Here is a 20,691-nt window from a genome sequence, read left to right on the forward strand (position 1 = left end):
TTCCATACAAATTTAAGGACTATTTGTTCCAGTTCTTTGAAAAATGTCCTCGGTATTTTGATCGGGATAGCATTGAAAGTGTAGATTGCTCTGGGTAGTATGGACATTTTAACTATGTTAATTCTTCCAATCCATGAGCATGGAATATTTTTCCATCTTTTTATGTCTTCCTCAATATCTTTCAAAAGTGATCTATAGTTTCTAGCATATAGGTCCTTTACGTCTCTGGTTAAGTTAATTCCAAGGTAACGCATGGTTTTTGGTGTTATTGTAAATGGGATGGATTCCCTAATTTCTCTTTCTTCAGTCTCGTTATTCGTGTATAGAAATGCAACTGATTTCTGGGCATTGATTTTGTATCCTGTCACCTTACTGAATTGTTCTATAACTTCTAATAGTTTGGGAGTATGTCACTCCCCTTTTAAAAACTGTCCAATCATTTGCCACGTTAGCCATAATATAAACAAACAAATAAACTCCATATTATGGCCTACAATGTCTTATATTTTTTAGAAGCTGCCTACTTCTTAGATATCCCCTTTTCATTAACCTGTCACAGTGGCCTAATTTTCTGGTCCTAAAACTCATCAAGTTTATTCCTGAGTCAACTCTGCATTTGTTTGAAAGGCTTCTCCCCCATATCTTTTTATTGTTGTTGCCTTCTCATCATTCAGATCTCAACTCAAATGTCCACTTCCTTCCCCAAGCATCTTAGACAATAGTGCTCCCTACTCAATCTTGTATCACATTACCCTATTGTGTCTTCTCTACACATTTATTAATACCAGATATTAGCTTATATATGTAATGGTTTTATTGCTGCATCCTTCTTACCAGTCTGAAAACCCACTAAGGGAAGAAACTACTTCTGTCTTATTAGTAACTGTCTTTAGCACCTGTAACAGTACCTGGTACATAATATATGCTAAATAAATGTTGTTAACTGATTTGACTCCTCTATGGAAGCTACCTCTTTCTTAAATCCATGACATGGTAAGAGTAAAAGATAATATTTTGTACATATACATTTAAAAATAGTTTTATATGCAGTATATCATAACATTTTAAAGTAGCCCTCCTACGGTTGAGCAAGATCCTATTACAACACAACAAATGTTTACAATGCTAGAGTATTTTAAGACTTCATCATCTACATCTTTTTTTGTTCTATTCATATCTAGTATAAGCGTCCCAATTCCCTACTTTGTCACCTAAATTCTGTCATAAAAATATTAATTTGTACCGTTCTTGGAGTTCTTTTTTTTTTTTTTAAGATTTTATTTATTTGAGAGAGAGAGAGAGCATGAGAAGGGAAGGGTCAGAGGGAAAAGCAGACTCCCCGCTGAGCAGGGAGCCCAACGTGGGGCTCATTCCTGGGACTCCAGGATCATAACCCGAGCCAAAAGCAGATGCTTAACTGACTGAGCCACACAGGTGCCCCTTAGAGTTCTGATATGAATAAATGCAATGTAGTTTTATTAATAAGAAAAGCACATTTTCTTAATAATTTATTGTGCTACACTCTGATATCACTTTTAAGATAGACTTTTGAGAAATAAAAATAAAACATACCTCTCATCCATGGCCTCCTAAATTTATTATCAGTAACTCCCGCATCTTGATATAAACATGAAGGGACTCGAAGCAATAAAGCATCTCTGCAAAACTTCTTTCTAACTATATTCTATGTAAGAAAGTAAGATTATAAAATCTTTTAATATATTTAACAGATGCAACTATCAATATTCAGAATATTAAAATTCTTTATTCTTTTAAATTCATATTATTTTTATTTAAAGGTAATACCTGCTCATTATAAGATATAAAATAACACAGAACACATAACTGAGAAAATCAAGGTCCCTAGTGATATCAGTAATAGTTTGGCATATTTTCCACAGACTTCCTTTTCTAGGCTAGGCTAAAGTGTGTGTGTGTGTGTGTGTGTGTGTGTGTGTGTGTTTGACAAAAACAAGATCACATCATTTATAGAGTATGCCATTTAGCAATGTGCTTTTTTTCACTTAACAGTATAACATGGCTGTCCTAATTTTGTTTAGCATGTCTTTGCATTATTAAACTTGTGACAACCAATAAATAAGTTTCTAACTTAAAAAAATCAACAAATAAAACTATTTCTTCAACCTCATTGTCTATGGTGTGCCTCTGAAAAATGTCCCACTATTCTCAGATTATCAAAATCCTCTTTATCTTTCAAGGCCCATCTTAAGCAATATCTCCTCTATGAAGCTTTTCCTCAGTAACTCTCAACTTCCCACAAAATTCATTATTCTATGTATTTGGACAAATGATAGTTTCTTGCATTATTTCCCAAGAGTTTTATGTTTGCTGAAGGTGTTATACATATTAAATAAGAGGTCTTAATTATCCAAGAATAAACGGTACAAAGAAAGAAAAGATGAGTTAAACTAATTTATATAAAATGAGGACTAAAGGTTCATTGCAAAACAGAAAAAAAGCTTGATTAATACTTTGTCTAAGACAAAGAAGTAAAGTTATAAAAATTAAATTTTATAGCTAACAAAATTTTGTTTATAATTAGCTTGTAACCATAGCTAGTTTTTTGTCAAAAATTTCCCACAAACTGTATTATATAATGATATGCATGATATTAGTCATTATGTCACCTTTGATTATAAATAAGATATTTTTTAAAAAGATTTTATTTATTTATTCGACAGAGATAGAGACAGCCAGCGAGAGAGGGAACACAAGCAGGGGGAGTGGGAGAGGAAGAAGCAGGCTCATAGCGGAGGAGCCTGATGTGGGGCTCGATCCCACAATGCTGGGATCACGCCCTGAGCCGAAGGCAGATGCTTAACCGCTGTGCCACCCAGGTGCCCCATAAATAAGATATTTTTAAAAAATATTTAAGCAAAATATTCCCAAGGCATCTCCGACTCCTTTAATATTCGAACCATTCTCTTCCTCTTATTTGTAACTAATCTAATGTCACAAGGTCTTCATTTGACAATAGCTTTACCCGTTGAGTGGTTCCTCAACACTGTTTCCATGAACTTTACAAAATTCCACAACTTTTGCAAGATTTGCCATCAATCACTATCATGTTTATAGTATATCAGGGGGTGTGATCCACCAGTGAGAAATTAAGACATCATGGACAAGGATAAAAGTTTAAGGATGTTTGGGGGCACCTTGGTGGCACAGCGGTTGAGCGTCTGCCTTCGGCTCAGGGCGTGATCCCAGCGTTGTGGGACGGAGCCCCACATCAGGCTCCTCTGCTATGAGCCTGCTTCTTCCTCTCCCACTCCCCCTGCTTGTGTTCCCTCTCTCGCTGGCTGTCTCTATCTCTGTCAAATAAATAAATGAAATCTTTAAAAAAAAAAAGTTTAAGGATGTTTGAAGTGGTCAGTATATTCATAAATATATTTGGTTGATGATTTCTGATTCCCTACCACATATACGTTATAATTACACATTTACCTCCCAGTTATGAAAAAATAATAAAACCTGCAGATGTCTAAATATCTTTCTTATTTCCTATAAAATGTAACAGCTCTAGGTACATTGGAATAATTTTTTTTCCTGGTAATGAGGTGAAGGTTATAAAGAAAATCAAAATTTAACTTGTCAATTAAGATCATAAGAATAATGAATTGTTGTATGATGACTATTCCAATTAGATTCTTAACAATGTACTGGACTTGAATCTCAGCTTTGTGTAAGCTGTTTAAGTTCTCTAGACATCATTTTCCTATCCTGTAAAATTGTAAAATCTAGCTCTTGGAATAGTTACGATGATCAAATGGCATAATCCATCAAAAGAGCAAATGATATAATCCAGCAAAAGAGCAAAGTATCTGGCCCATAGCAAGTGGTCAATACATGCTGTTACTGTTATTTCCTCATAAAGATAACTGAGACTGCTTCCCCCCACTCTTTTCAAGGAAGATCACTCAAGAATGTTCATATAGGGGCGCCTGGGTGGCACAGCGGTTAAGCGTCTGCCTTCGGCTCAGGGCGTGATCCCAGCGTTGTGGGATCGAGCCCCACATCAGGCTCCTCTGCTATGAGCCTGCTTCTTCCTCTCCCACTCCCCCTGCTTGTGTTCCCTCTCTCGCTGGCTGTCTCTATCTCTGTCAAATAAATAAATAAAANNAAAAAAAAAAAAAAAAAAATTAAAAAAAAAAAAAAAAAAAAAAGAATGTTCATATAAAAACAGCCCAAATATGCCAAGTTTCCATTTTCTTCTGCTGACAACTTCAAATTCACAATACATTGTCAACAATTTCCTTCCAAAAGTGGTGTTTTTAAGGTACATTGGAAGTGGGAAGAAATTTTAAATAAATCTCAAAGTAATTAGACTAAGGATTAATCTAACAACTACTGCAAAATTATCATCATCATGTAGTGAATGCAGATAGTACTTTTCATATCATAATTCTTGGTAGTTAGTGATCCAGTAACACTCTACCTCATATAAATAGTCTATTGCACAATATTTGAATGCTGAAAACATGTCTTCTTTCTTTGAAAGCAGTACAAATTTCGTATCTGAAAATATAAAAATTAAAATCAAATGTTGGCAAAATAGCAAAGCAAGCAGTAGAAAACCATTCTTAATCTCAAAACTTTAGTTCATTCATTTTTAAAGGCACTGAATGATAAAAATGTTAACTATAAAAATAACACTTATTATTATGATTTAAATCTAATATGAAAATAATATATGTTGATATAAAATCATTCATCTATTTTTCACATATGTTCATAATTGTTTAATCCACACAACTTCTGGTTGGTGGATTGAAATATATATTCTGTGATCATCTTGTTGCAAAAGAGGTGGGAATTCGCAAGACTGGTACAGTGGTTTTCTCAGGATAACCATATTTCTTAAGTGGTCTTGAAATAGAATAACCACAGGAAAAACTGTGCTGAGGCAGGGGAGAAGAATCTGCGAAATTCAGTCTCTTAAAAAATAAAAAGCTCAGGGGTGCCTGACTGGCTCAGTTGGAAGAACATGTGACTCTTGATCTTAGGGTAATGAGTTCAAGCCCCTGTTGGGGGTAGAGTTCACTAAAAAAAATAAATAAAAACTTAAAATAAAAAGGCTGAAGTTAGAATTCCCTAATAGCTCATTTGGAATAAAGCCACTAAGACATATTATTCCTGGTCAATGGGTCATTATTGATAAACAAACAAATTCATCTAATGAATCAGTTAGTAAAATTTAGAATGCTGAAAGAGTCCAAGATGATTCTCATTTATGTGAGAACCAGAGCAATTACAGCTTATAAGAGTCACTCTAGGACAGAGTCCAGTGTATCAGATAGTTCTTAGCATTTTGATCAGTTATGTTTTGGGGAATTCAGATGTAAGATATAATCTTCATATAGTAGTTTGTCAGTAAGTTTTTAGCAAGTGAAATAAACATTTTAATCTGAATGGTTTTGCCTTAGTTTCATTATTATTTTAAATTTGTTTGAGGTTTACCTGTTTCCTTATCTATGCTGAAGGTACTGCCCCAGAAGACCTTAAGAGCTCATCTACATTAATTAGCTATGAATCTACTCCTATTTTCAGTCATTATCGTGTGAACATTCTTAACTACTCAACTACTATATTAAAAAAACTAAGAGCAAACTGGTTTGGAATACAATTACTTTATTTGATTAATGAATCAGAAGACATTTTGGATATTACAATAAGCTTTCCAATGAAAACAAACCTAATAAGCTATCTGAATTATTTTTAATATTGTTAGGTTCTGTGGTATCAACAGATGTGGGGAGTACACAGTGTGGGTGCCCTCTTTCACTCTTAATTAAACAATGTCAACATAGCATTTTCTTACTGGTGATTGCTTCTCTGGAAATATTTTCCAATCATTGTACTTCCATACCTTTTCCATACAGTGTATCACTATCTTTGAGGCAAATATTAATTTAGAATTTCCATTTCTTGATATTGTGCTTTCAAAAAACATTATCTGATTGTGCTTCATTCTAGAAGTCATTTCAAAAAGTTTAAAACAATTGATTTACTTAGTTATTCCATTCAGTTATTGTCAGCATTTATCTTAAAATTTCCTTTCTTGTGAAGCCTAATATTTTTATTAGCTTCAGATTCATCACTCTCATCAACTACCTTAAACAGCAATTACTGTTGTATTGAAGTTAATCATTTAAATTTATGCTGAACATACAGTACTTAAATAAGATACTATATATCATATATATTCATAGAATTCCTTTCACCTGTCAACCTTACTTCATTACATTACAGGTATTTGACCCCATCTTATAATAGTGGATGGATAGGAAGAGAGATAAATTAGCCTTATTTCTAAAGTCAAAGGGAGAAAACAAGCAAAATCATGGCTAAAGAGTAGGTATTTTAAAAATAATCAATCAATCAGGAATTGCAGCAATTCCTGAAATATTTTTCCTTACCTGCTTCTAAAGATTTTATTTCTCTTATACTACCTCCTAATCGAGGCCAAAATGGAAATGCATATAAGTAATAAGTTAGGCTCTTATGCACAAGGCCAGAGAAATAAGGCACAAGATTTTTTCCACGCAGTTTTACTGAAGTATGGTTGAGATAAAAATTTTACATATTTAAAGTGTAGACATATATAATGGAATATTATTTCCAAGATTATTTAAGACACATACGAGTGAATGTGAATTTTAGGGCTGGCTTCCCATCTCCTCTCATCAGCCTAAGGCATAGGGCGATTTCTCCCCTTCCTCACTCCTTTGCCTAAAAACCACATTTTAACCATGTAAAAGTGCAGAGGAGGCAAGGTTCACACATTTTCTCGTATTGTTTAATCTATACAACTCCTTGTTAGCGGGTTGAAACCCACTGGCCTTTCTGTGCCCGTCACAACCTCTATCCCCCCCTCATTAGGTTACGTGGACCCTGGTTCTGGGGGTCTCGTCCCCACAGAGCCACATCAACCGGGCCTCACAAATCTGTTTGCCGGAAATTTTAGAGCTGCCATACGCTAGCCCCATCCTGACCTTTTCTTCTCCTCTGCTGAAGAACACCTTCCCTCTCTCCTCTCTTCAGCCTCTCAGGGTTGCTACCGGAGGTAAAATCGCCACCTACACGTCTTCGCCTGAGAAAATTCCCGCCTACTGAACATGTGACCTCTGGCCCTGGACTCAGCGCTGGCATTGGCCAGCCAGGCCAGGCCCCTCCCCTCGGGCTCCCGCCACTTCCGCTTGCGGTTGCCCAGTGCCTGGGGTGCCCCGGTCCTCGCGGGTGAGCGAAATCTTTGCGGCACGGAGTGGAGAGTGACAGCGGAGGAGGTGGCGGGAAGCGGGAAGGAGCGGGTGTGAAAGGCAGGGAAGACCAGGCCAGGGAATCTGGACTTCTAATGTTATTAGCTAATCCTCACCAAACGGGACAGGACCAGAGGGAAGGCAAGGACAGAAGCGTTCCAGAGGTAAAACGGAGGATTTAGCCATCAGATTCAGGGAGACCGGAAAGCGAAAGGGAGGAGGCCAACCTGATTCAGGTGTCTGGCTAGGTGTTGGCCGTGCCTTGATGGCGGAAGAGCATTTGAGGAGGGGCAGGAAGACAGAATTGGGACATCCAGATTGTACACGTTGATTGATGGCCACCGCTTCACAAAGACACTCATTTAGGAATTGCTAGACCCACCTGATCAGGAAGAAGTGTCGCTGTATTTCTTAACTCCTGTATTTCTTTCCATAACATACCTTGGCATTAAATTTCTTCCTAGAATGTTACAAGAAGTAACGTGCATTTATTTTACTAACACATGGGTGTCTTTCTAGCTAATCACTAACAAAATACTAATTATGAAACAGTAGTGGATAAGCCACATTACTCTCCCAAGTTACCGACTTCATTCTATTTTGTACAGGTTTGTGCAGTTTGCTTCACTGATATGGATTTAACGTTTGGCGGTAATCAACATAAAGATGTTGGCATCTGGCATTGAGGTACATTACCATCCATTCTTGGATATATACCTTTTATTAAAACTAATTTTAAATTAAATAGTTTTGTAAAAATTACAAAAGTAACACATAGTTAGACTCATTGTAACCAGTAAAACCATCCTAAAATGAATATAGAAAAAGTAATCTGTTACTAACCCTATTCCCAGATAACCAATGTTAACAATCGGGGGTGTATCTTTTAAAAATTAAATTAAAATTTTTTTATTTAGGATCAGTTAATTAACATAGATTGTATTATTAGTTTCAGAGATAGAGTTTAGTAATTCATCAGTTGCGTATAACGCCTAGTGTTCACTACATCAAGTGCCCTCCTTAATGCCCATCACCCAGTTACCCCATCTCCCCACCCAGGGGTATATCTTTTCAGACCTTCTTGTATGTTCACACAAATTTATATGGACATGCACACACAAAATAATTTGGCCAATTATATAAAAATGGGTGACTTATTTTTCACCCTTCTTCACTAAACAATACATCATGACCAACCTTCCAGATAAAAATATATAGTTAACTCATTTTTAATAGCTGCATAATATTTCATAGTTAAGCTATGCCATAATTTATCCAAATATTCTGGTACTAATGGATTTAACAGATTGTTTTCAGGGTTTTTTTTATCTTGACAAATAATGCTGCAATAAGAATTCTTAGACATAGAGTTTTAAATATTATTGCTGTTATTCCTATGATACAGATTTGTGTTCCTTTGCTGCCTTAAGTGGTAAGAGCATNAGGGGGGTAATCAGAGGGGGGAATGAAACATGAGAGACTATGGACTGTGAGAGGCAAACTGAGGACTTCAGAGGGGAGGGGGTGGGGGAAGGGGATAGCCTGGTGATGGGTAGTAGGGAGGGCACGTATTGCATGGTGCACTGGGTGTTATACGCAACTAATGAAGCATCAAACTTTGCATCGGAATCTGGGGATGTACTGTATGGTGATTAACACAATATAATAAAATAAAATTAAAAAAAAAAAAAAAGAAAACTCAAAAANCAATTATATAAAAATGGGTGACTTATTTTTCACCCTTCTTCACTAAACAATACATCATGACCAACCTTCCAGATAAAAATATATAGATTTAACTCATTTTTAATAGCTGCATAATATTTCATAGTTAAGCTATGCCATAATTTATCCAAATATTCTGGTACTAATGGATTTAACAGATTGTTTTCAGGGTTTTTTTTATCTTGACAAATAATGCTGCAATAAGAATTCTTAGACATAGAGTTTTAAATATTATTGCTGTTATTCCTATGATACAGATTTGTGTTCCTTTGCTGCCTTAAGTGGTAAGAGCATTTCAAATTTAATAGCGCCAATTTACCTTCCAAAAATTTATAGCACTTTGTGTTAACAATGCCTGAGAGGGGTCATTTTCCTGAATACTCAACAGAAATGAATATTTTGCTCTTTAAAAATGTTTGCTGCTCTGTCACGTGAAAAATACTATCTCATTATTGTTTTAATTTGCATTTTCCTGATCACTGCTGAGATTAAACACTTTTTAGATGGTCATGAGCCCTTTGGATTTCTTCTTGCATGAATCCCATTAATTGCCTAATTGTGTGTGTGTGTGTGCAAGATCAGTCGATTTTTCTATTCAGTAGGTTGTCTTTTGAAGATCTTGTATATAGGTACATTAGTTAGTATCAAATTTGACTATGTAGATTTCAAATATGTAGATTCAGATTTCCAAGCAATATAAAACTTATTTCTCTGTCATGTAAATGAGGTACAGAAGCAAAAGGTTTTGGTCTGATATGGCAGCTGTGCCCCACAAAGTCCTCAGGGACTTAACCATCCAGCTCATTACTCTGATATTCCTGAGTATCCCTGGTCTCATGGTTCTTGGTCTCATGGTCTCAGGTGGCAATATTTATGTTTCAGGCAGCAAGATGGAGCAAGGAATAGGAGAGGCCAAGGGCATAATGTTTCTTTATGTATCTGTAATTGAAATTGTGAAATATAATATTCATATAGAAAAATGCATAAGGCAATCTATAGCTTAAAAAATTATTTTAAAGAAATATCCATGCAGCCTCCACTCAAAGTAAAGAAACAGAGCATTGCAAGAATTTCAGAAGCTGTGTTTCCTTTTCTAATCACAGCTCTCCCTTGAGGAAGTCTCTCTCTAGACCTAGAGATTACTATAATCCTGACTTTTTGGTAATCACTGCTTTGCTTTTCTTTAGTTTCACCCAAGTATGCATTTCTAAATGATACAGTTCTGCTTATTTTTAAAAATTGCTGTTTGTGTTAGTTTGGTTCTTGTTTCTATTCAGTGGATGCTGTTGTATGTATGTATGTTAATTCAATTTCATTGCTGAATACACCTTTGTATAAATATACCTCAGTTTATCCATTCTATTGTTGATGGACCTTCAGATTATTACAAATTACAAATAGTGCTGCTATCAATATCCTTGTACATATATCCCAGTATACATAAACGTTTTTCTGGAATATAATTTTAGGAATGAATTTCTGGATTATTGAGTGTGCATATCATCACATTTATTCAGTAATGGCAAACTGTTTTCCAAAGGGATTGTCACCTAGTCACTCTTAGCTGTAGTAAAGCCTAGAAGACTCATTGTTTATACCGGACAGTCATGTGCATAGTTACAACTTGGAGATTCTATTATTAAAATAAGAAGGAAAGAACAGATTTTGAGAAATATATAATAGTTTCTGCTACATTAAGAATAATAATTTAAAAACAGCTAACTTTTATTGAGCACTTACTATGTGCCAAGCACTATTCTAAACACTTTGCAATTTACTTATAAACTAAATACTATATTACAAACCCCAGTTTACAGGTAAGAAAACTGGGACATTGAAAACTTAAGTGTTTTACCCAAGATTAAACAGCTAGAAAGTATGAGACAGAATTGCAAACCCAGGCAGTCTGGTTCAGAGTCCATGCTCTTAGCTAGGCCACACACTCTTTAAAAGGAATATTTGCTCTTGGTCTGCCATATATTTTACAAAGATTTTCTTCCTGCTTATCTTTGGAAAGTTTAATTTATATAGCTATAGTGAATTTCACCTGTATATCTAAGTCATCTGTGTTTTTTTCTCAGTAGATAATGTTTATGCATTATTTCTAAAATTATGCATATGAAAAGGATCTTAGAACAATTACTTTTCCCTATAAATTTTAATTCACCATTATTTATGTTACTGTTGTTTTGTAATAGGTGGAAGTAAATTTAAACACACTTGAATATAAAGATTTTATTTATTTATGTATTTATTTATTTGAGAGAGAGTGTGAGTGAGAGAGCACATATGGGGAGGGGCAGAGGAAGAGGGAGAGAGAATCCTAAGCAGACTCCACACTGAGCACAGAGCCTGATGCAGGGCTCGATCTTATAACACTGAAATCATGATCAAAGCTGAAACAGAGTCAGACGCTTAACCAACTGAGCCACCCAGGCGCCTCTAAACACGCTTGAATATAAACTAAGCTGAGGAGCCATAAAGGAAGGTGGAAAAACCCTCTGCTATCCAGATCAATTCCATACATTTGTGGAAATCTCTTATAATGATATTAAGCTTCATTGTTGTATTCACATGCTATGTTGTTGAGGACAGAGTAATAATGTTTAATGTTTACTGAGAACATACTTTTTGTCAGGCATAATATTAGGCACTGAAGATGCAAAAATCATGAATTTTTGTCCGATGTTATTCTTATTTTTCATTTTTGCTTTCTTCAGACAATTCTATATATTGCTGCCAGGATGATATTTCTGAAACAACTAATTGAGAATGTCACTCCCCTGCTCAGACTTCATAATTTAGCATATACAGGATGAAATCTGAAATTCTTAGCATGGAACAATTATTCCACCCCGTTTACTTTGGAACCCTGAACCATTAGCCATTCTTTGAACATCTCCCAGATCCTTCAACTTCCAAGTCTTTGTTCCTGCTCTTTTATTTGTATTCTGATCACATGTTGAAAACCTATTTATTCTACAGGGTGCAGTTCAACTGTTTCCTCTTCCCACTGATAATCTTAGAATTAGTTGTTACATTTTTGGCACTCTTACAGTTTTTCTCAGTGTCCCACTTTGGGTAGTTTTCACGCTTTACATTATAATTGTTTTGTTCGTGCCTGCCTCTCCTACCAGATTGCTGTCGTCTTGAGATCATGGGCCATGGACCATGTCTTAATTATCTTTACACACTTTGGTTATATTAGCACAATGCCTTATCTAGAGTAAGCTCTAAAATAGGTATTTAATTCTCTAGTTAAAATTTGGCACTAGGTCATTTTGAAATAAAATTTTTTTAGCATTTTCTATTAAATGTAGGTTTTCAGTGCTTTTGCAGGAGCATTAATGTGTTTGAAATATTACACACACATCAGCCAAAGCAGACATGGCATAAATATGGCAGATAATCAATTTGAAACAGAGTTGCAGATTAGTCTGAACCAGTTTATGCAGAAAATCTGGATATATGGAATGAAATAATATTGCACAAATGTGTTGCCTAAGAAACTTGTCTTGTGGTTGCTAATTTATGGGTGTAGTCTCACATACTATCTTTTGATCAGTAAGGAACTATGGTACATCAATAGATTAAGAGCAAACATTTTGGCACAACATATTTAATCTAATTAAACTAGATAATAATGCTAGAAACAAGCTGTGGTGGCATCAGCATGTAAACAAATTTTCACAAGTATACAAGGGAAACCTAATATTTCATATTTATGTAGTTTACCTTTTTTTTCAAATACAGAAGCCAAATGTTATTGTAGTCTATTTTTGCAACATTTGTCTCTATAAACACTATCACTTTTCTCTTTTCTACATGCTGAACCCCTAAACATTTTTCTGATTATGAGTCATCTCATACCTTATATGCTTATTGTATCTTATACACACATTGAAAAATTCACTTAAGCTAAGCTTCTGGCTAGGATAAAAACATTATCCATGCTTAGACTTGACTCTGTTCCCCTAAAGAAGCCTTAAAGTTGGAATAAACAGTTATACTTGAGTGTCCATTTCCTTCTGAAAAAATGGAAGGGCTAACTCTATGCTTTAATATTTCCCTAGGTAACATTCACCCTACCACCTCTCATATTTTATGGTCCAGTGAAATTAAGGCATTTGCCAAAAATTACATAGGTGGGATAGGAATATAGGTCTTTTGACTTCCACCCAGTGAGGTGTAATTGTTCACTCATCGATTTATCCATCAGTTTCTTGGTGGGGGAGGGCAGAGGGAGAGGGAGAATCTTAAGCAGGCTCCATGCTCAGTGCAAAGACCAGCACAGGGCTGGATCTCATGACCCTGAGATCATGACCCGAGTGAAATCAAGAGTTGGACGCTTAATTGACTAAGCCACCCAGGTGCCCTTATCCATCAATTATTTTTGGGCACATATTATGTGCAAGGAACTATGTTAGTTGGGGAGAGCAAATGATTCTACTCTGTCAGTGTGGCAGGGGAAATAAGACATTTACATAAAAACTAGTTATTCCCTGAGGAAATTAATGTTACAAGAGTTATGGGAGCTTAAAGGAAATAATGTATTGTGGTTTTAACAAGTAAGTTGTAGAGATACAGAATAATTGAGTAAATAGCTCTTCTAGATATTTACCAGATTAACCACACCTATGGGAAATCTAGCTGTTTGAACCATAAAAGCATAACAACACCACTGTGTACCTAATGGAAAATTAACCAACTTATAAAATAAATAACTTCCTAAGGTCTAAACTGCAAATTCAAACTATAATAAGTTATAACAAATCACCAATATCCAGGGTAGCCAATATCATCCTTATACAAGATGAGAAAACTATTTCTTTTTCTCTCCAAAAGAAGTCTTTATTTTTTTAAGTTTTTATTTATTTATTTTTGCTAGAGAGAGAGGGAGAGAGTGAGTAGGGGGAGGGACAGAGGGAGAAGCAGACTCCCAGCTGAGCAGGGAGCCCAATGCAGGACTTGATCCAGGACCCTGGGATCATGACCTGAGCAGAAGGCAGATGCTTAACTGGCTGAGCCACCCAGGCACCCCTCTCCAAAAGAAGTCTTAATGTTGTTTCATAAACAGCAATTCTCACAACTTCCTATTTTGAATTTGGACCCAATCTCGTACCTCACAATGTAAATTTAACAAATAATTTTTGAACACCTACTACGTGCTTGGTATGTACAAACTTAGTAGATTAGCAACTTGTACTGTCTCTTACAGGAAAAAAGGAAAAAAAAAAGTACCCGGAAACAATAATATCTAACACTAATAAGCAACTTCTCTTTTATTTATTTTTTTATAAGTTGCTTTTTATTTGTTTGTTTGTTTTTTATTATATTCAGTTAGCCAGCATATAGCACATCATTAGTTTTTGATGTAGTGTTCCATGATTCATTAGCTGCATGTAAACACCCAGTGCTCATCACAACACAGACCTCCTTCTCTTTTAAATATCTCTCTCTTTAGGCTTCTAGCTTCCTGATTTCTCCCACCTGTTCCGCACCTGGACTCTCTATAATTTGGGGAGAAAATAATAAAACGATAAAATCAGATTGGTTCCACTACAAATATATGTTATGCAACTTCAGCTAGTCCCTCAATGCCAATTGTCAATCATTATTTTCCTTCATAGTCTGTATGTGCCAGCAATGTTCTGAATGTGAGAAAGAGTCTCAAGACAATGTCCTATCTTTGGGCCCCTTATCATTCCAACAGCTAGAGCAGTGGTTCTCATTTGAGGTGATTTTTGCCTCCTAGAGGGCATTTGGGCCTATCTAGAGACCTTTTTGGTTGTCATAACTTGGGGAAGGTTTGCTACTGGCATCTAATTAGCAGAGGCCAGGATCCTGCTATGAACATCTTAAAATTAAAAGGAAGTCTACCACTAACTACCCTTAAATAAGAATTATCCAGCCTATAATATCAATAGTACAAAGGTTGAGAAATCCTGATCTTAGCTGATTAAAGACTAACCTATATCCACACTCTTCTAGTCATACATCTATAACTCACCCCATTCCCTGGAGATGACTTCATCTTCCTCTTGAATGAGAAATTGTGTTCCTTCACTTTTCTCTTTTTATATCAAAATGTCCATATAGTCTCATTTGGCATTAAGTGTTTTACCCAAGATTCTTACTTCTTTCTGTAGATAAATATTCTTTCTTTCCAAGACTAATCTCCTCCAATATTTATGCCCTACCTATTTTCCAAATTATTTACGCTGCTGACAAGAATGCATTCTGTATCACAGATAAGAAATCAAGCAAAGAGTACTGTTTTCTCTGGATTCTTTACCTCATTCCCCACTCACCAGCTCCAGAATTTAGTTCACAGGTTATTTCCTCTCATGTATCTTCATTCTCTCCCCTACAGTGGGTTCTCTCTGTGTCTAAAAAGTATTTAATTATATTCTATCTTAAAATATTCTTTAAAACACTTATTTTGATCCTTCTGTTTTTTAACTTACCTGTATCCCCTAGGACTATGATTTTCTCCTAACTGTTCTCCCAGCCTCTAATCTAGTCTGCATTGTGCTATAGAATTTAGATTATGTCAACTACTTTCATCAAAGTCCTTCAGTAGTCAACCAGTGCCTGTACACAATAGCTATGCCACATCAAGCATCTTTTATTTACAAGATACTATGCTTGAAACTTGACTTAAGTTAGTATCTCCCTCATTTAGATGAGAAACTGAGGCTTAGAGAGGTTAAGCGTCTTGCTCAAAACTCTACAGCTAGGATGTGAGGAGCCGATTCAAATTGAAGTCAGTCTTATGCCAAAGTCTTGGCATATATTTTACACAACTCTTTATTCCCTAAGGCATCAAGTCTAGACTGCCCAGTTTGGCCTTCAGGTCTCTCTGTGATCTGGCTTCAGACTTTTTCCAGATACTGCCGACCTTCATCCACCCTACACTTGTGTTAAAGTACTGCTGTTCTCTGCATACTCTGCTTTCTTTTCTTCTCTTTGCTCCCGTTTATATCATACCCTCTATGTTATCCTTTTCATGCGTCTCTAGAGGTCCAAATACCACCCACTTTCAAGACCAACTTAAGCTTCCCAGCTGAGTTTCCTAATTGCCGATCTTTTCCTTTTTTTTTTTCCTTGTGGCCTTTTTCTCACTTACAAATTTTGATATTATAAAGTATGTGTATGCTTTTTTGCTCTTTCTCTATTTTTACCTCCTTTAGAACAGGGAACTCATTATGTGATAGTAACATATTTTTGTGTAGAATTTTATAAGCACTGTTTCAAATATGTTAAGAACCTGGCAAAGAACAAGAGCTCAATAGGGGCGCCTGGGTGGCACAGCGGTTGAGCGTCTGCCTTCGGCTCAGGGCGTGATCCCGGCGTTGTGGGATCGAGCCAGGCTCTTCCACTGGGAGCCTGCTTCTTCCTCTCCCACTCCCCCTGCCTGTGTTCCCTCTCTCGCTGGCTGTCTCTATCTCTGTCGAATAAATAAATAAAATCTTTAAAAAAAAAAAAAAGAACAAGAGCTCAATAAATGTTTGTTTTCTTGTTTGGTTCTAATCTTCATAGCAATTCTCCAAGGTATTAATATACTTTACTACCAGATAAGGAAACTGAGGCTCAGAGAGATCAAGTGACCTGCCAAAGGGCAGAAATATTCCAATATGACCCAAGCTCTAACTCAAGAGTTCTATCTCTGATTGAGGGTTCTTTCTACTATAGTACCTAGGGCTTCAGAATTTTGATTCCCCAGTATACCCTAGCTCTATGCCTTGGTCATAGTAGTTATTGAATATGAGCTGAATGAATGAGTAAATGTCTGTTAAGAACATATTCTTTGAGGTTGAAAGTCATGAGAGGTTTATTGGCCACCAAGAATAACAGCACTTTAGGATGTGACTCATCCTCACACATAGTATTTAGGTAGAAGGAAAACAAACCCTCCCATTCTGATAAAGTATCTTAGGCAACATTAGGTTCAAGTCTGTATTATTATCCATTTAAGAACAGTCGTGCCACACACCTTTAACAAACAAGTTTTTATGTTATTTAAAATCAGTAGGTAGGAAGAAAATTGAGAGTAATTTTTCAATTTTTGTTTTTCATTTTTCTGTAGCCAAATTTATCTTTCTCTTTCCTTATTGTCTCTACTTTTTGGATCATGTTTAGAAAGATCACCTCTACCCCAAGAATTATACAGATACTCAAATATATATTCTTCTACTATTTTTATCATGTCATTCTTTACATTTAGAATCTCTGGGATTATGTGTCGTGCATGTGTGTGTGTGTTTCCATGCATGCATGTAAGGCATGTAATAGGTTTATAATTTAATATTTTTCTTACATAGTTTAGTGAGTTATGATTTTCCCTTCTGATTTAAATTACATCTTTATCATATATGTCCACATACAGATTATTATATATGTAAACTAAACTTTCCAGATTTTTAACTTATTCTATTGATGGTTTACTCCTGAGCTGTTTTTATTTACTTATTTACACTGTTTTGGTTTTTTTTTAATTTTATTTATTTATTTGACAGAGAGAGAGATAGCCAGCGAGAGAGGGAACACAAGCAGGGGGAGTGGGAGAGGAAGAAGCAGGAGGAGCCTGATGTGGGGCTCAATCCCAGAATGCTGGGATCACACCCTGAGCCAAAGGCAGATGCTTAACGACTGCACCACCCAGGCGCCCCTATTTACACTGTTTTAATTATTAAAGTTTTATTTTCTGGGCAGCAGTCTCATTCACTACTCTTATTTTTTTTATTTTTACTTTTTTAAAAGATTTTATTTATTTATTTATTTGAGAGAGAGAGAGAGAGCAAGCAAATGGTGGGAGGAGCAGAGGGAGAGAGACAAGCAGACTCTGCATTGAGCACAGAGCTGGTCTTGGCGCTTAGGCTCACGCCTGCAAAATCATGACCTAAGCAGAAGTCGAGAGTTGGATGCTTAACTGACCTAGCCACCCAGGTGCCCCAACTGCTCTTCTTTAAAAAAAAAAAACAACATATATATTTGTGGCTACTCTCTAAGGTTTATTCTTTTTTTAAGTTTGTTTATTTGTTTGTTTGTTTGTTTATTTATTTATTTAAATTTAAGTAGTCTCTACACCCAATGTGGGGCTTGAACTCATGACCCTGAGACCAAGAGCTGTGTCCTCCTCTGACTGAGCCAGCCAGGCACCCCTCTAAGGTTTATTCTTTAAAAAAACGGCATAAGAAATATTTTGTTAAGAAATATTTTGTTAAGCTCCCACATTTTCTTTTACTGGGATTCTGATTAAGATGAAATAGAAGTGATAGATTAATTTGGAGAATTGACTCATTTTAACATGCAATCTTCAGAATCAGACAATCTAATATGGTTTTCCATTTACTCAAGTCTTCTGTCATTTTCCCCAATGATTTTATAATTTTACAACTTCTTTTTTTAAATATATTTTTTAAAGAGTTTATTTATTTATGTGAGAGAGCGAGAGAGAGAGAGAGACGCTCTGGGACTCTGGGATCATGACCTAGGCAGACACTTAACCAACTGAGCCACCCAGGCACCCAGTTTTTTTTCTTTTCAAAGATTTTATTTATTTATTTGATAGAGCACAAGCAGGGGGAGTGGCAGAGGGAGAGGGAGAAGCAGGCTTCCCACTGAATAGGGAGCCCAACTCGGGGCTCAATCCCAAGACCCTAGGATCATGACCTGAGCCAAAGGCAGACGCTTATCCAGCTGAGCCTCCCAGGCGCCCAATTTTACAATTTGTGTGTGTGCGTGAACACTTTAATAGAGCATAGTGCTTTAGTTCATATATGCAAGAATCAACTGCCTGGGTTCCAAACTCAGCTATGCCATTTACTGTCCATGTAACCTGTTCCTTCACCTTTGTGTACTTGTTCTTTATTTCTCCCTCCTATAATATGGGGGATGATAATAAAAGTGCCTCCCAGAGTTATCACGAAGATTAAATGGGTTAATATATCTAAAGTGCTTAAAATATATGAGTACTATGTATGATTACATGATTGTATACTATATATACACATTTTATACACATTTTATGTGTGTAATAATTTCTTACTGAATTTATTTGTGTGTGTTTTTTTTAAAGATTTTATTTACTTATTCGACAGAGAGAGAGAGACAGCCAGCGAGAGAGGGAACACAAGCAGGGGGAGTGGGAGGGGAAGAAGCAGGCTCCCAGTGGAGGAGCCTGATGCGGGGCTCAATCCCAGAACGCCCAGGATCACGCCCTGAGCTGAAGGCAAACGTTTTAACGACTGAGCCACCCAGGCGCCCCTATGTTTTATGTACTGTTGTTAAAAATGGATTTTTTCCCCTATTCTCTTCTTATTGGTGGCCATTTTATTAATTTTGATTATGGAGTGCAATCTCAATAAACACTAAACTTTGAAATTTCAGCCTCCAGAGGGCTCCCCTTTCCTGTGAATTACTATCATTTCCTATAACTTCTTTTTTTAAGAATTTTATGTCACTTAGAGCCAAGTGATGAAAAAGAAAATGTGTGTATGATGCATTTGAAAGGTCAAGTAAGATAAATAAGGTCAACAGCTAGTCCATTGAAAATACTAATAAGACAAACAGTCCTCTTGCAAAACTGAAGAAAGAGAAAACAGCTGAAAATGCAAAAAAAAAAAAAAAAGAATTAACGGATGCATGTAGATATCCAAGAAGTTTAAAAATTACAAGAATACTCAAAGTTTAACCTATCAATAAAGTGAAAATTTTGACAACATAGGATATTACTTAAGAAATATAAATTAGGAAAATTGATGCAAGGAGAGGCAGAAAACTTGAATTGATCAACAGAAGAAATGGGAAATGTTGCCAAAGTTCTACCTCTGAAAAAGGCACTAGGTCAAGGTGGGTTTTTGGGTTTTTTTTTTTTTAAGATTTTATTCATTTATTTATTTGAGAGAGGGAGACAGAGCAGGGGGAGGGGCAGAGGGAAAAAAGGAATTTTGAGCAGACTCTACACTGAACATGGAGCCCAGTGCGGTGCTCAATCTTATGACCCTGAGATCATGACCTGAGCTGAAATCCAGTCAGACGCTTAGCCTATTGAGCCATCCAGGTGCCCCTTGGTCAAGATGTTTTAAAAACGTGGATTCTGGGGTGCCTGGGTGGCTCAGTCGTTGGGCGTCTGCCTTTGGCTCAGGGCGTGGTCCTGGCGTTCTGGGATTGAGCTCCATCCACATCAGGCTCCTCTGCTGGGAGCCTGCTTCTTCCTCTTCCACTCCCCCAGCTTGTGTTCCCTCTCTCGCTGGCTGTCTCTCTCTCTGTCCAATAGATAAATGAAATCTTTAAAAAAATAAAAAATAAATAAAACGTGGATTCTATCAGAACTTTTAGGAGCAATGTTATTTACAGAGCTTTGAAAAAGATGGAAAACTTTATAACTCACTATACAAGGCTGCTATGAAACCAAATTAGTGAGGAATAGCAGAAGAAAAGAAAAAGCAATAGGCCAATTAATAATGAAATAAATGCAGAAATCCTAAATAAAACGTTAACAAATTGAATACAACAGCGTTTTAAAAGTTAGCATGACCCAAATGGATTTTTATTTCAGGAATGCAAAGATAATTCAATATAGTAAGACTTGAGCCTCTAACGATTTACAGCTAAATAATAAGTAAATCTTTAAAAATTTCATAGAATTTTTTCTCCTAACTACCTTGTTAATCATCCCTTCCTA

The 20,691-nt window shown here is 36.1% G+C and overlaps 1 protein-coding gene across 1 annotated transcript in view; it reads right to left on the reverse strand.

Annotated features, from left to right (window-relative positions):
• The window catches only part of SHOC1 (shortage in chiasmata 1), a 78,251-nt gene extending 76,588 nt beyond the window's left edge, over positions 1-1,663 (reverse strand). Inside the window, exon 1 of the mRNA XM_034664261.1 lies at positions 1,573-1,663. Coding sequence (XP_034520152.1) covers positions 1,573-1,579 — 7 coding nt within the window. The 5' untranslated portion in view covers positions 1,580-1,663. The remainder of the gene's footprint in view (positions 1-1,572) is intronic.
• Positions 1,664-20,691: the final 19,028 nt, after the last annotated feature.

Source organism: Ailuropoda melanoleuca, chromosome 7, assembly GCF_002007445.2.
Source record: "Ailuropoda melanoleuca isolate Jingjing chromosome 7, ASM200744v2, whole genome shotgun sequence".
Taxonomy (NCBI): Eukaryota; Metazoa; Chordata; class Mammalia; order Carnivora; family Ursidae; genus Ailuropoda; species Ailuropoda melanoleuca.